The 14079-nt window shown below is 40.3% G+C and overlaps 1 protein-coding gene across 4 annotated transcripts in view; it reads left to right on the top strand.

The window, feature by feature from the left end:
* Positions 1-14079, top strand: part of PRKG1 (protein kinase cGMP-dependent 1) — a 1258123-nt gene that overhangs the window by 1235897 nt on the left and 8147 nt on the right. For all 4 annotated transcript variants that reach the window (XM_004764104.3, XM_004764102.3, XM_013062254.2 and 1 more), the window contains 2 exons: positions 4469-4610; positions 5986-6149. In XM_004764104.3, the coding sequence (XP_004764161.1) occupies positions 4469-4610; positions 5986-6149 (306 nt within the window). The remainder of the gene's footprint in view (positions 1-4468; positions 4611-5985; positions 6150-14079) is intronic.

Raw genomic sequence — 14079 nt, 5'->3', positions numbered from 1 at the left:
AAGTGCTGGCAGGCATCTTTTCTCTTCCCTTTTCCAGCCTTGATGGCCAGACACTTGTGGGAGCCAGTGCTAACCCTCTCCAACTAGCTTGCTAGCATGGCGTGGCCCACTCCCGCATTCCCTGTGGATCTGTCACTTTCCACCAGCTCCCCTCAGCAGCCATCCCTCCAGAAGGACTCCTGCTTGGGGGAGAGGGGAAGTTAACCCAAGCACAGCACCATCCCAGTAGCCAAGCCTTCCAGCTGCCACCACCTAGAGAAAAGCCCAGCCCTTCAGTGTACCCACAGCTGTGGCAGAAAGACTAAGTGTGGACCACTCACCTAGTGACCCTGCCACTTTCTTTCCCATGCCCACCTATAAGAAATAAGACAACAATCCCCTTTATAATGGCACCAAAAAGAATAAAATGCCTAGGCATAAATTTAACCAAGGAGGTAATACAAACAAATGGAAAAATACTCCATGCCTGTGGGTTGGAAGAATATTGTTAAAATGTCCATACTACCAAAGGACTCTACAGATTCATTGCAATCTCTGTCAAAATACCAATAGCATTTTTCTCAGAATGGGAGTCATCCTAAAATTTGTATGGAACCACAAAAAAAAAAAAAAAAAAAGAGCCCAGATGGCCAGAGCAAGCCTAAGCAGAGCAAGACCAAGCTGGAAGTATCACAATCCCAGGTCTCCAGATAGACTACAAAGCTGTAGTCATCAAACCAATATGGCGGGCACCTGGGTGGCTCAGTGGGTTAAGCCGCTGCCTTCGGCTCAGGTCATGATCTCAGGGTCCTGGGATCGAGTCCTGCATCGGGCTCTCTGCTCAGCAGGGAGCCTGCTTCCTTCTCTCTCTCTCTGCCTGCCTCTCAGTGTACTTGTAATTTCTCTCTGTCAAATAAATAAATAAAATCTTTAAAAAAAAAAAAAACAAAAAAAACCCAATATGGCACGGACAGAAATACAGACACACAGATCAATAGAGCAGAATAGGGGGCGCAGAAGTAAACGGCCACTATTGTCTAGTTAACTTATCTACAACAAAGGCAAGAATATGCAATGGGGACGAGGCAATCTCTTCAACAAATAGTGCTGGACGCAGAAGAACGAAACTGGACCGCTTTCTTACAGCAGGTACAAAAATAAACTGGAAAGGGTTGAAGACCTGAATGTGAGACCCGAAACCATAAAACCCCTGAAAGAAAACACAGGTAGTAATCTCTTGGATATCACCCTTAGCAACATTTTTCTAAATCTATCTCCTCAGACAAGGGAAACAAAAGCAAAAATAAACTTCTGGGACTCCACCAAAATAAAAAGCTTCTGCAGAGCAAAGGTAACCATCAGCAAAGTGAGAAGGCAACCTACTGAATAAGGGAAGATGCTTGCAAACGTCATATTCAATAAAGCATTGATATTCCAAAATATATAAAGCATTCCTACAGCTCAAGGAAAAACAAAAAAAGAATCCAAGGACCTGAATATTCATTTTTCCAAAGAAGATATACAGTGGCCAACAGACTCATGAAAAGATGTTCCACATCACTCCTCATCAGAGAAGTGCAAATCAAAACCACCATGAGTACCACCTCACCCCTGTCAGAATGGCTGGAATGAAAAAGACAAGAAACAACAAGCGTTGGCGAGGATGTGGAAAAAAGAACCCTCTCGCACTGTTGGTGGGAATGCAAACTGTGCAGCCACTCTGGAAGGAGTATGAGAGTTTCTTGAAAAGCTAAAAATAGAACTACCCTATGATCCCCTAATTCCACGTCTGGGTATTTACCCAAAGAAAACAAATACACTAAAGTGAAAGGGTTCATGTGTTTTCTGTGGTTGTGTGTTTACTGCAGCGTGATTTACAGTAGCCAAATACAGAAGCAGCCTGGGGGTCCAACAACAGATGAGTGGATAAAGATGTGGTGCACATATACAACAGAACGTTACTCAGCCATAAAGAATGAGATCTTGCCATTTGCAACCACAGGGGTGGACCAAGAGAGTATTACACTAAGTGAAATAATCAGAGAAAGACAGATACTATATGCTTTCACTCATCTGTGGAATCTTGAAAACAAAACAGACTCTTAAACATAGAGAACAAATCAGTGGTTTGTCTCCTCCAGAGGGGAGTTTGGGGTGGGGGGAGGGGAATGGGTGAAATACATAAAAGGGAGCAAGAAATACAAACTTCTAGTTACAAAATAAATCAGTCACAGAGATGAAAAGGACAGCATTGAGAATACAGTCCGTGATATCGTAATAAAGTTGGTGACAACACTGAACCATGGTGAGTACTGAGTGATGTAGAGTCACTGAATTGTTAGGTTGTACATCTGAAACATTGTATTTACACTTGGACCACAACAAGAAGTAGTATTTCAAGGAAATGGGTCACTTGCATACTAATTTCATATCCCTTACTTTACAGTTGGTGGTTAACCTTCATGGGTTGCCATACCCTTCAGGTATACTCAGTATTGACGTTAGTAGACAAAACAGGAACGTGCTGTATCTTTGCTGCTTTCTATCATTTCAGGACCCTATTTATCACAAGTAGATTAAACACTGTGATTAAATCGAAAGCTGGGTCTATCCATAAGTATATACGCCTCTAATTCTCTCAAGTTGTTATCTACTGCCATCTAGCTAAAATAAAACTACCACCCCTTCCCAAAGAAGGTATAAGACCCTATTTCATCCTTGTTTTAATTGAAATGACACAACTGTCAAGGCATAATTTATTATTTTCAAGAGCTATTTAGGGCAGTGATTTATTTCTTTAAGCAACTTTCTGTTGATAAAACAAGCTTTCATTTTTGTTTTAGATCAAATATATGTTGTCATTTTCAATTCTAATAGTAATTTTTCATTTTGAGTCACCCGAATGCTATGCTTTGTGACTGCATTCTAGAAGTACATTTTAAAGTCTGCAAATTACCCACATCAAAGGTTTAGTGATAAAGCTGTTGCTGATAAATATTTTGTATGCATATACTAGGTCGATTTGCCACATAACATGGAAACAGATTTGAGATAGCATTTTCATTTAATTTTAAAAATCAGTTACAAATATGCTTCTGTAGGGGAGAGACTCAAAATAGATTTTTCAAGGAATGGAAACCAGCTTTCTAGAACCTTCCAAATTCCCAAATGGCTCAGAATCAGAGAAACCTTGAAACAAAGCTATCAAGCACTGAGGACCCAAAGGTGAATGTTGGTGGTCAGTTTACTTTATGATGAAAGTTGGGAGTGATCTATGGCTGTTAACCTTGGCCATGAAAGGCAGCAAATACCCCAAAGACAGTGTTAATTATCACAGACCCCTCACTCCCATCCCCAGAAGATTTCAGATGTGTCTATGTTATTCAGTTTTCCTAGATTAAGACACAGCAGCTAAAGAAGACTATTTCAGTGCTCAGTTAGAATGGCTCATATTTACCAGGGGCCCAGTTGTGTACCAGGCACTAATTCTAAATATACACAACAATTATTTGTATACTTAAGACAATCCAGTGAGATAGTTTCTATTACTGGCCCCATTTTGCACAAGAGAATCATAGATCTGAGGGAGGCACAGTTAGTTGCTCAAAATTAAATAAGTGAAACCGGAATTTGAGCCCAGGTTTCTTGCTTCAGTGTCCATATTCCTAACTTAGAGCTTCCTCCAGTGAATATGAGTTTGTATTAGGGTTTTTGTTTTCATCTTCCCGCTAATGACTGATTGAGTCAGAATACACCTTTGAGTACCCTTCTGCAGAGATTTCATGAGGTTGATCTCTTGAAAGTGTTCACTTTCCTGACAATATTTACAATGTATCTGTCTATTTCGTCCCATTACCAAGTGAATCCCATACCAACAGAAATGTCCAGAGTCACAAATGCAGAAACAATTCCAAAGAATAACCAAGAATTTGTAGGCTTTCAAAAAGGCTCACCGAAATCCACAGAATTGCAGTGTTCCCTCTGCAAAGTGAGTTCCAAGTCAGCAGACGGTTGCAGCATACAATGTATCATTCCTACTCAGAAACTTTTTCTTTTCCTTATCTATTCACAATTGTTTGGTGCAAACATTGTTGAAGAGGAACTAGAGTTTTCCTAAGGAGAGTGAAGATTCTAGTATCTGTGAGTGTAGATAGCCTCACGCCTTGAATTGTATTTCAAAAGGAAACTGTTTCTTTGGGAAGAGCTAATTATTTCAGTGATAACTCAGGGGACATTAGTAGTTGAGGAACTTTGTAGGAAAAAAACCAGGTCTGAGGTTTTAAAATACTCATTTGTCAAGCTGTGTTCATGAATATCTCTATTTCCCCTTGTGAATGCGGTAACTTTTTTTAAGAGCAGATTTTGGTTTTACTGTTTCCAAACAGCCATTCTTTGCAAATGAAGCACAGGAATATCTTGAAATGAGAAAACAACTGAAATCGTGTCCGAGAAACTAATGTCTTCTGTGCTTTCCTTTGCTGTGTCTCAGAGGTTCATTTGAAGATTCTACTACCAGATTTTACACAGCATGTGTGGTGGAAGCATTCGCCTATCTGCATTCCAAAGGAATCATTTACAGGGACCTCAAGCCAGAAAATCTCATCCTGGATCACAGAGGCTACACCAAGCTGGTCAGTGCCCTCTACACACCGTGTCTGCTCTGCGGTTTTAAAATACTCCTTTGTCAAACTGTGTTCATGAACATCTCCACTTCCCCGTGCTAATGCTGTAACTTTTCTTAAAAGCAGATTTTAGCATTGCTATTCTCAAGCAATCGTTCTTTTCAAATGATGCAAACGTTGTGTAAAAAATTAAATTGGCTACATCTAATTTAATGCTGGTGGCAGAATGTGTTTTAATGGCTGTGTTCTAGATCTAGAAGACCTTTGGAGACCTTTCCTGAATCTGCTTTCTGCTGTTCACAGGGAAGGAATATTTACACTGTAGAAAAAAGTGAACCGTTTTATGTATAATCTTTAAGATTGTATTTATTTATTTGAGAGAGAAGCAGACTCCCCACTGAGCAAGGAGCCCACAGGAGGACTGGATCTCAGGCTGCTGGGTTCATGACCTGAGCCTAATACAGCCTCTGAACTGACTGAGCCACCCAGGCTCCCTGGTTTATGTATAATCTTATGGGGGGGGGGAGTGGGCTTGGTAGGTGATGTTATCCGGGCCATTTTATCAATACTATAATACTATAATAATAGTATAATAGTATAATACTATCAATACTATAATAATAGTATTGATCTTCATAATAATAACATTGGTCAAGCCCTCTAAAGACTTACCACAGGACAGAAGTTCTCTTATTATAAAATGTACAGTTTTTATGGCCATTGCCTCTGCCAGTGCCTGACTCTATATTCAGACTTTTGGAATTTCCATTCAGCCCGTGGTTTTCAAAGAAATCAAATCAAGGGCAGTTAATGATTTCTATTCTCAACCACATTGTTTGAGAAAAAAATAGATTTTCTGCATTGGATGCTCCTCCATGAAAAGGTTGCTAGAAAAAAAAAAACCAAAGAACGCATTTGCATTTTGTCCCTCTTTGTGTTTACCAAGGGCGGGGATGAAGCTTCCACTGTCCAGTGGCTTCTCAATGCTAAATGCATTCCCAACCGCCTCAAGGCCGCAGAAATCCCGCATATTCGGGGAAAATTGGTCAAGGAGGTCCAACTGGTCTTTTAAACATTTTCAGTAAAGGAGTTATGGCCCAACCTCCCTTGGCATGAAAAGAAGAGTAGATGGAAAATATTTCTGGAAAGAAAGATTGGCCCTTATCTGTGATGATATCAGTTTCATCCTCGACTCAGGTTTCAGCTTTTGCTATTGAACCTGAGGAAGGGCTATGTCGTTTGAAGTAGAGAGGACTCCTTCCAGAGCCCAGGACCACAGGAATGTGCCTCAGTTTTTATTGTCTCATCAGTGCACTGCAGCTCAGTACTGCCTTTCAGCTTCATGTAAGGGTCTTGAAATAACCTGTTTCTCTTTCTTTGTAAGGTTGATTTTGGCTTTGCAAAGAAAATAGGATTTGGAAAGAAAACGTGGACTTTTTGTGGGACTCCAGAGTACGTAGCCCCAGAGATCATCCTGAATAAAGGCCATGACATTTCCGCCGACTACTGGTCACTGGGAATCCTGATGTATGAACTTCTGACTGGCAGGTATGGGCATTGACATAGAACCACTGGTAAAAATAGACCAGAGGACAGCTACACACACATGCCTTTGTCCCTCTGCTCAGGCCATCTTCCAGCACATCTCACTCTTTCTTGTTCCAGTGCTTCCATGAATTATGCTAGTGACCAAGAGTTCATCAAACAAAACTCTAAAATGGGTCCAATGAGGGCAAAAAAACTCAATGCCAACTTTTGGCCTCATCATTGCTAAATTTTTATATGTATATGGCATTGTGGAATAATCTTGTGTCTTTCCAGGAGGTCTTCGAGCCTAGTGCCTTAGCCAGCAATGGAGCAAGGGAGATAATGATGTTATAAAAATATCTAGGGTCAACTATTCATAGAAATAAGAGGACACGTTGTTACATCTACATGAAATGAGAATGCTTTGCAGGTCTTCTGTGTAATAATATTACAGTCATCCACAACTAAAAAGGGTACTGTGGCTACTTCCAGGTGTAAGACAGATTGTAAGCTCCCCAAGGACAAGAAAAACCAATAGACCATCCTGCCAGGACCAGGCAGCAAGTAGTAGTAGGGTCGTTATAAAGCACAGAGTTCCAAAGAGGGCTCAGTGTGTTCAGGGGAAGCTGCTGAGTAAGGCAAGACCACAGCCAGGTCCTGAAGGAAGAAGGGTTCTTGGACAGAGGAGCAAGGAGAGGACAGTCCAGACAGAGACATGCCTCCACTAGAGGGCAGTAGCTTCATGTAAAAAATAATAATGGGAAACCGAGGGCTGACTGAATGGCTTTTGCACATCAAAAGATAGAGAGGGGCCACTTAGAGAATGACAGGAGATAGAGGTGATAGGGTGAACTGCAGTGAGGAGGCCTAGTTAAAGGGGGACAGGGAACAGATGCCTCTGCACTGGGCACAGAAGAAAAAAGTCATGGCTTAAAAGGGCAACTTCAAATAAAGGGACCAGCCCTAAAATCCTGCCCAAGGGCAGGAGAGCTGCTGGAACTTCCTACAGGTCGAAGGGGCTGGCAGGCACCCCTATTTATGTTTTCCCACCACCTTGACAGTGCAGAGAGGAGCAGAACCCTGGCACTGGAGCTGGTCCCACCAGTGTGGCCCCAGCATGGCACACATCAGAACACAATGGCTCCAGCCATCTCACCAAAGTACAACAGGTGCAGAGCACCCCAGAACACTCCAGCCATGCCCTACCTTGCCAGGATAACCCCTATCCATGCCCACCATGGCTCCAGCTGTCCTGGCCAGGCATCTTCTCTTTGGAGAACCCTGGGACTGCCCCTGCCCACATTGCTCTGACTATCCTACCAGGATGGCCCCAAACAAAATGTTCCATGCTCCCAAGTCCAGGATAGCTACAGCTCTGTACAGCCAGCCAAAGTCACCAGGCCACACAGTCTACACAGGGGTGACCATACACTAGATCATTCCTTCAAGTGGAGAAGTAGCTGTTCTCCCTAATTCTAGAAGCAAAGCAAGTCAAGCAAAAGGAGGAAAGAGAGGAATACACTGAAAATGAAAGAACAACACAAAACTCAAAAAAAAAAAAAAGTAAATGAAATGGAGATAAGCATGGATGAACTTTGTAAGAACTTTAACATACAAGAAAAAAGAATGAGTCAGAGTTGAGGAACACAGTAATGGAAATGAAGAATATACTGAAGGTATCAATAGGAAATTAGAAGAGACAGGAGAATGGATCAGAGACCTAGAAGACAGAGTAATGGAAACAGAAATGAAACAAACAAAAAAAAAAAAAAAAAAAAAAAGAGGGAGAGAGATCTTAGAAAATATCAGTCTTCCCATTATCTAGGTCCCAGAAGGGGAAGAGCGAGGGGACCAAAAAAAGGGCAGACAACATATTTGAAGAAATAATAACTCAAAACTTCCCTAACCTAGAAAAGGAAATAGACATCCAGATTTAGGAAACCCCAAAAGTTCCAAACAAGATAAACCCATGACTCATAATATTTGAACTGTCAAAGATTAAAGAGAAAAAATTTTTTTCAAGAGCCAGAAAGAATCTCCGAGTTATGTATGGCTATCAGCTTATTTTTCAGGAGAAATTTTGCAATCATCTGGGAGTGGCATGGTACAAAGTGCCAAAAGGAAAAATACCTACAACCAAGAATACGCTACCATCAAATTTATCACTCAGATTTGAAGGAGAGAGAAAGTTTCCCAGGCCATCAAAATGAAGGAGTTCATCACCATTAAACAGGCCTTACTTTAAAAAAAAAGAAAAAAAAAGTTAAAGGGAATTATTTCAGTTGAAGAGAGAAGACCATAATTAGAAGAAAATTATAATAAAAGCAAACATACAGTAAAGGTAATAGAGCAATGACTTATAAGGCAAGTATGAAGGCAAAAGTAAGTAAAATCAACTATATCCAAAAAATGTTAAATATGACAACATATAGACAAAGTGGCAGGAAGGGAGTAAAAATCAAGTTCTCTTAGAATGCTTTGAACATAAGTCACCATCAACTTAACATAGTCTATAGGTAGGATATGTTAACCACAAACCTAAAAACTATAAAAGATAGACCAAAGACCGAACATAACACTAGAGAAACTCATCAAGGAAAGAGAAGAGAAAAAGAAACTGAGGACTCCAGAAACAACCAGAAAGCACCTAACAAAACGGCAGTAAGTACACATCTGCGAATAGTGACTTTAAATGTAAATGGTCTACATGCTCCAATCTAAGACGCAGAGTGATGGGATGGCTAAGAAAGAAAAGACCTCTGCTGCTCTCAAGAGGCAAACTTCAGACTTCAAGTCACACTGACAGTGAGAAAAGGGAAAAAGATACTCCATGCCAAAGGAAGGCAAAGCGAATAAATAAATGTTGCAGCAGGAGGACTTCTGTCAGATACAATAGACTGAAAAAAACTGTAACAAAGACAAGTCTTACACAGTAATAAAGGGATCAATCCAACAAGAGGACCTAACGGTTGTAAATATTGATCCACCCAACATGAGAGCACCTACATCTATCCAGCAAGTATAAACAGACATAAAGGGAGAAATGGACAGTCATAAAATAACAGTAGGGGATATTTACATCCCACTTACATCAATGGACAGATCGTCCAGGCAGAGAAATCAATAAGGAGACCGTGTCTTTGAAGATGTGGGATTAGATGGACATAACGTATATACAGACCATTCCAGCCCAAAGCAGCCGAATATACTCTTTCCCTGTGCACATGAGACAACTGAGGCCACAAAGCATGTTTTTTAACTACAATGGTATGAAACTACAATTATAAGAAGAAACTGGAAAAAAAACCAAAAACATGCAGAGGAACAGAGAAAAACCAAAAATATGCTGAACAACATACTACTAAACAACCACTTTGTTGATGAAGAAATCAAAAGGAAATTGTTAAAAATACATGGAAACAAACAAAATATATGGAGACAAATGAAAATGCAACAATCCCAAAATCTTTGGGAGGCAACAAAAGCAGTTCTAAGAAGGAAATTTATAGGGCACAGGATTACCTCAAGAAACAAGAAAATTCTCAATCTAACCTTACACCTAAAGAAACTAGAAAAAGAACAAGCAAAGGCCAAAGTTAGAAGGAAGGAAATAATAAAAATCAGGAAAAAAAGACTGAAGAAATAATAATACAGAAGATCAATGAAAGTCAGAATTGTTTTTTTGAAAAAATAAACCTCTAGCAAGACTCATGTAGGAAAAAAGAGGATCCAAAATCCAAATAATTAAAATCAGAAAGGAAAGGGAAGTAAAAAAATGACACCAACGGAATACAAATGTTATAAAGTATGAATGCTATAAAAATTTAGATTGTCCACTTTGTTGGCATATAAGGAAATGGATAAATTTCTAGAAATATACAATCTTCCAAAATAAAATCAGGAAGAAATAGAAATCTGAAAAAACAAAAACAAGTAACAAAATTGAAGCAGTAAACAAAAAAACCCAACAAACAAAAGGCAGGGAATAGAAGTCTTCACAGGGAAGTCTACCCAACATTAAAGAATGTTAAAGCAAATCTCCCCCAAACAATTACGAAAAAAATAGAAGGAAAGCTTCCAAGTGCATTCTATGAGACCAGCACTGTACTGACACCAAAACCAAAGCCACTACCAAAAAAAGAAAACTACAGGTCAATATCCCTGAAGAATATGGATGCAAAAATTCTTGACAAAATATTAGCAAACCACATTCAACAATCCATTAAAAGGATCATTGACCACAATTAGGTAGAATTTATTCCAGGGTTGCAAGAGTGTTTCCATAGTCTCAAATTAATCATCATTATAAAACAGATGAACAAGAAAAGGGGCAAAACCCATATGATTATCTCAGTGGATACATGAACAGCTTTTGACAGAATTCAACATCTGTTTACAATAATACTGTCAAAGTGGGTTTAGATAAGAACACGCTTTAACATAATAATGTCCCAATAGGATAGCTAAAAACCAAGATTTTTCTCTAAGATCCAGAAGCAATATATTTTCACCACTCTTATTCAACATAGTAATGGAAGTCATGGCTCAAGCAATCAAAGAAAAGAAAATGTATCCAGACTAGTAAGGAAGTAGCTAAACTGTCACTATTTGCAGATGACATAATACTATACATAGAAAACCATAAAGACTCCATCAAAAAACTGTTATAAATGAATTCAGTAAAGTTACAGAATACAAAATTAATATACAGAAATCTGGTGTTTCTAGACACTAACAACAAAGTGGCAGAGAAGTTAGGACAGCCAATTCCATTTACAATTGCACCAAAAAGAGTAAAATAAAATAAATTTAGCCAAGGAGGTGATAGACCTGTTCTCTAAAAACTATTAAGTATTGATGAAAGAAATTGGAATAAATAGATATTCTATGTTCATGGACATTAAGAATTAATATTGTTAAAATGTCTATATTATCCAAAGCACTCTACGGATTCTGTGAAATTCCTATCAAGATGCCAATAGCATGTTTCACAGAACTAGAACAAATAATACTAAACTCTGTATGGAACCACAAAAGACCTTGAATAGCCAAAGTGATCTTAAGAAAGAACAGAGCTGGAGGCATCACAATCCCAGATTTCAAGATATACTACAAAACAATAGTAATCAAAACCATATGATACAGGTACAAAAACAGATACCAAGATCTTTGCAACAGAATAGAGAGTCCAGAAATAAACATTTTCTTTTATGAATAATTTATCTCCAAAAAAGGAGGAGGCAAGAATATACAATAGGGTGAAAATCATCTCTTTGGAACACTGGACAGCTGTATGGAAAAGAATGAAATTAGACCACTTCCTTACACCACGCACAAAAAAAATCCCAAGATGGATAAAAGACCTAAATGTGAGACCTGAAGCCATAAGACTCCTAGAAGAAAAAACATAACCAATAATCTTTGTTTTAAAAACATTTTATTTATTTGAGAGTAAAAGAATGAGTGGGGGCAGAGGGAGGAGAACCAGGCTCCCCCCTGAGCAGGGAGCTCGATTTAGGGCTCCATCCCACACCCCCACAATCACGGCCTGAGCCAAAGGCAGATGCTCAACCAACTGAGCCTCCCAGACATGCCAGTAATTTTTTTGACATCCGTGTTAGCAACATTTTTCTAGATATGTCTTTTAATGTAAGGGAAACAAAGATAAAAATAAACTACACCAAAATTAAAAGCGTTTGCACAGCAAACAACAAGACACAAAGGCGACCTAGTGAATGGATATATTTGCAATATATCGAATAATGTGTCCAATTAGGGGTTAATATTCCAAAATATACAAAGAACTCCTACAACTCAATACTAAAGAAATAATTCAATTTAAAAATGAGCAGAAGACCTAAATAGTGATTCTTCCAAAGAGGACATCCATATGGCCAACAGACACATGAAAAGATGCTCAAATACAAACCCAAACCACCATGAGATGTCACCTCCCACTTGTTCGAATGGTTAAATAGCAAATGATGGGGAGGATGGAGGGCAAAAGGAACCCTCATACACTGTTTGATGGGAATGCAAACTGGTGCAGCCACTGTGGGAAACAGGATGGACGTTCCTCAAAAAATTAAAACTAGGACTACCAAGCAATTCAATTCCATACTGGGTATTCCCCAAAGAAAAAGAAAACACTAATTCAAAAGAATATATGCTCCCCTACGTGTACTGCAGCATTATTTACATTAGCCAAGTAAGGAAGGTAGCCTAAGTGTCCGTCAATAGATAAAGGGATAAAGAAGATGCGATAGATACAGATACATACACGCAGGACTATTACTCAGCCATAAAAAAGAATACGATCTTGCCATTTGCAACAATATGGATGGACCTAGTGGATATCATGCTATGTGAAATAGGGCAGGCAGGCAAAGACAAATACCATCTGATTTCACTTCTCTGTGGAACCAAAAAAGAAAGTAAAAGAGCAGAAACAGACCCATAAATACAGAGAACAAACTGATGGTTGCCAGAAGGGTGGGGGGTGGGGATAGGCAAAAGCAGGGAAGGGGTGTGGGAGGTACAGGCCATGGAATGAGGAAGTCGGGATGGCAGGCACAGCACAGGGGATATAGTCCGTGGTACAGCGCTATGTGGAGGCAGAGGGCAGCAACACTTGCAGCGAGCACAGTGTAGTGCATGGGTTGGTGGGATCGCTGTGTTCTACACCTGAAACTAATTAACGCTGTGTGTCAGCTACACTTCAATAGGAAATTGATAATAATAGGAGATCGGTAAGAGTCATCTCCTGAGGCTCACCGCCGGCTACACATGAATGTCTGCAATCCATCCAGAGGCAGTCATTGAGTATTTTCTGAAAAGGAGTAGGAACCGGTGTGGTAGTGTTTAGGAATAAGCAGCCAGTCGTCATGTGTAGGGCAAACTAGGAAAGGGACAGGCTAGCTGGGTGGAAGGGCATTCCAGTAATTCACATCTGAGAAGCTCAGAAGTTCAAACAGGTAAGAGGGTTGTGGGAAGAAAGGCTTGCTAAAGAGAAAGTGGTAGTGGAAAGGACAGTGTCGAGACCTAGGACTTTAAGCCTCGGGTCCCTTGTGGGGCTTCTGTGAAGGTATGAGGCGCTGAGCAGAGGGGTGTAGAGCAGAGGCCGCGCTCCGCAGATGCCACGGCCGCTCTCTTGCTAACATCACCAGGAACACTTGTGCTGGGGTCCTTCCTTGTTTGGAGCCCGCTCCTTCAAAGGAAATAATTCGAACTGCTCTTGGTGAAAGTGATGGGCAAAAATAATCATCGAGAGAGACATGAATCCGGTATTAGGAGAACAATTTCTAAAGCCATTATTTGTCTGGGTGCATCACTTTGATGGAAGGAGGGGTCTTTTTCATCTCTGTGTTCCCTGAGCCTGGCCCAAAGCTACCCTCCTTGGATTGGTCTGGCTCGTGGGGCCTCCTAATAAGGATGCCTTGTGTCAGGTTATCCACTGAGGACTGATGACCGGGAGGAGAGGGTAGGAGGAGCATTCTCCTGCAGAAGGACTCAGTCAGCAGATCACCGATCACATGCTCTGCGCTGGGCATTCTCCTACACTCTGGGAACACTGCAAGACTGAGAACAAGACTGAGTCTGGAAAGAAGACAGACACAAAGCATAGAAAGTGGCATAAAGGGTGTGTCAGAGAGCATGGCAGGCCACAAGTTTAAATTCAAGGGGTGCCTGGCTGGCTCGGTCAGTGGAGCAATACGATGCTTGACCTCAGGGTCGTGAGTTCAAGCCCCACGTTGGGTGCAGAGATTACATTAAAAAATAAAATCTTTTTTAAAAATGCAACAGCTGAATCTAATCCTTGAATTTAAACTTTATGTTGGTTGATAGAGGTCATGGGATCAGTTCCGTGACCAGTAAGAGTGCGCTGATCCTAGTGAGTGAGGGTAGTATTGGCAGGAGATGGTGTCCTATCACTGATGTCCTTGGGGCATTC

This window comes from Mustela putorius, unplaced genomic scaffold (assembly GCF_011764305.1).
Source record: "Mustela putorius furo isolate JIRA1106 unplaced genomic scaffold, ASM1176430v1.1 tig00000577_pilon_pilon_pilon, whole genome shotgun sequence".
Taxonomy (NCBI): domain Eukaryota; kingdom Metazoa; phylum Chordata; class Mammalia; order Carnivora; family Mustelidae; genus Mustela; species Mustela putorius.
Note: the sequence above shows the minus strand (reverse complement) of the source record. Positions and strands in the feature narration are given on the sequence as shown.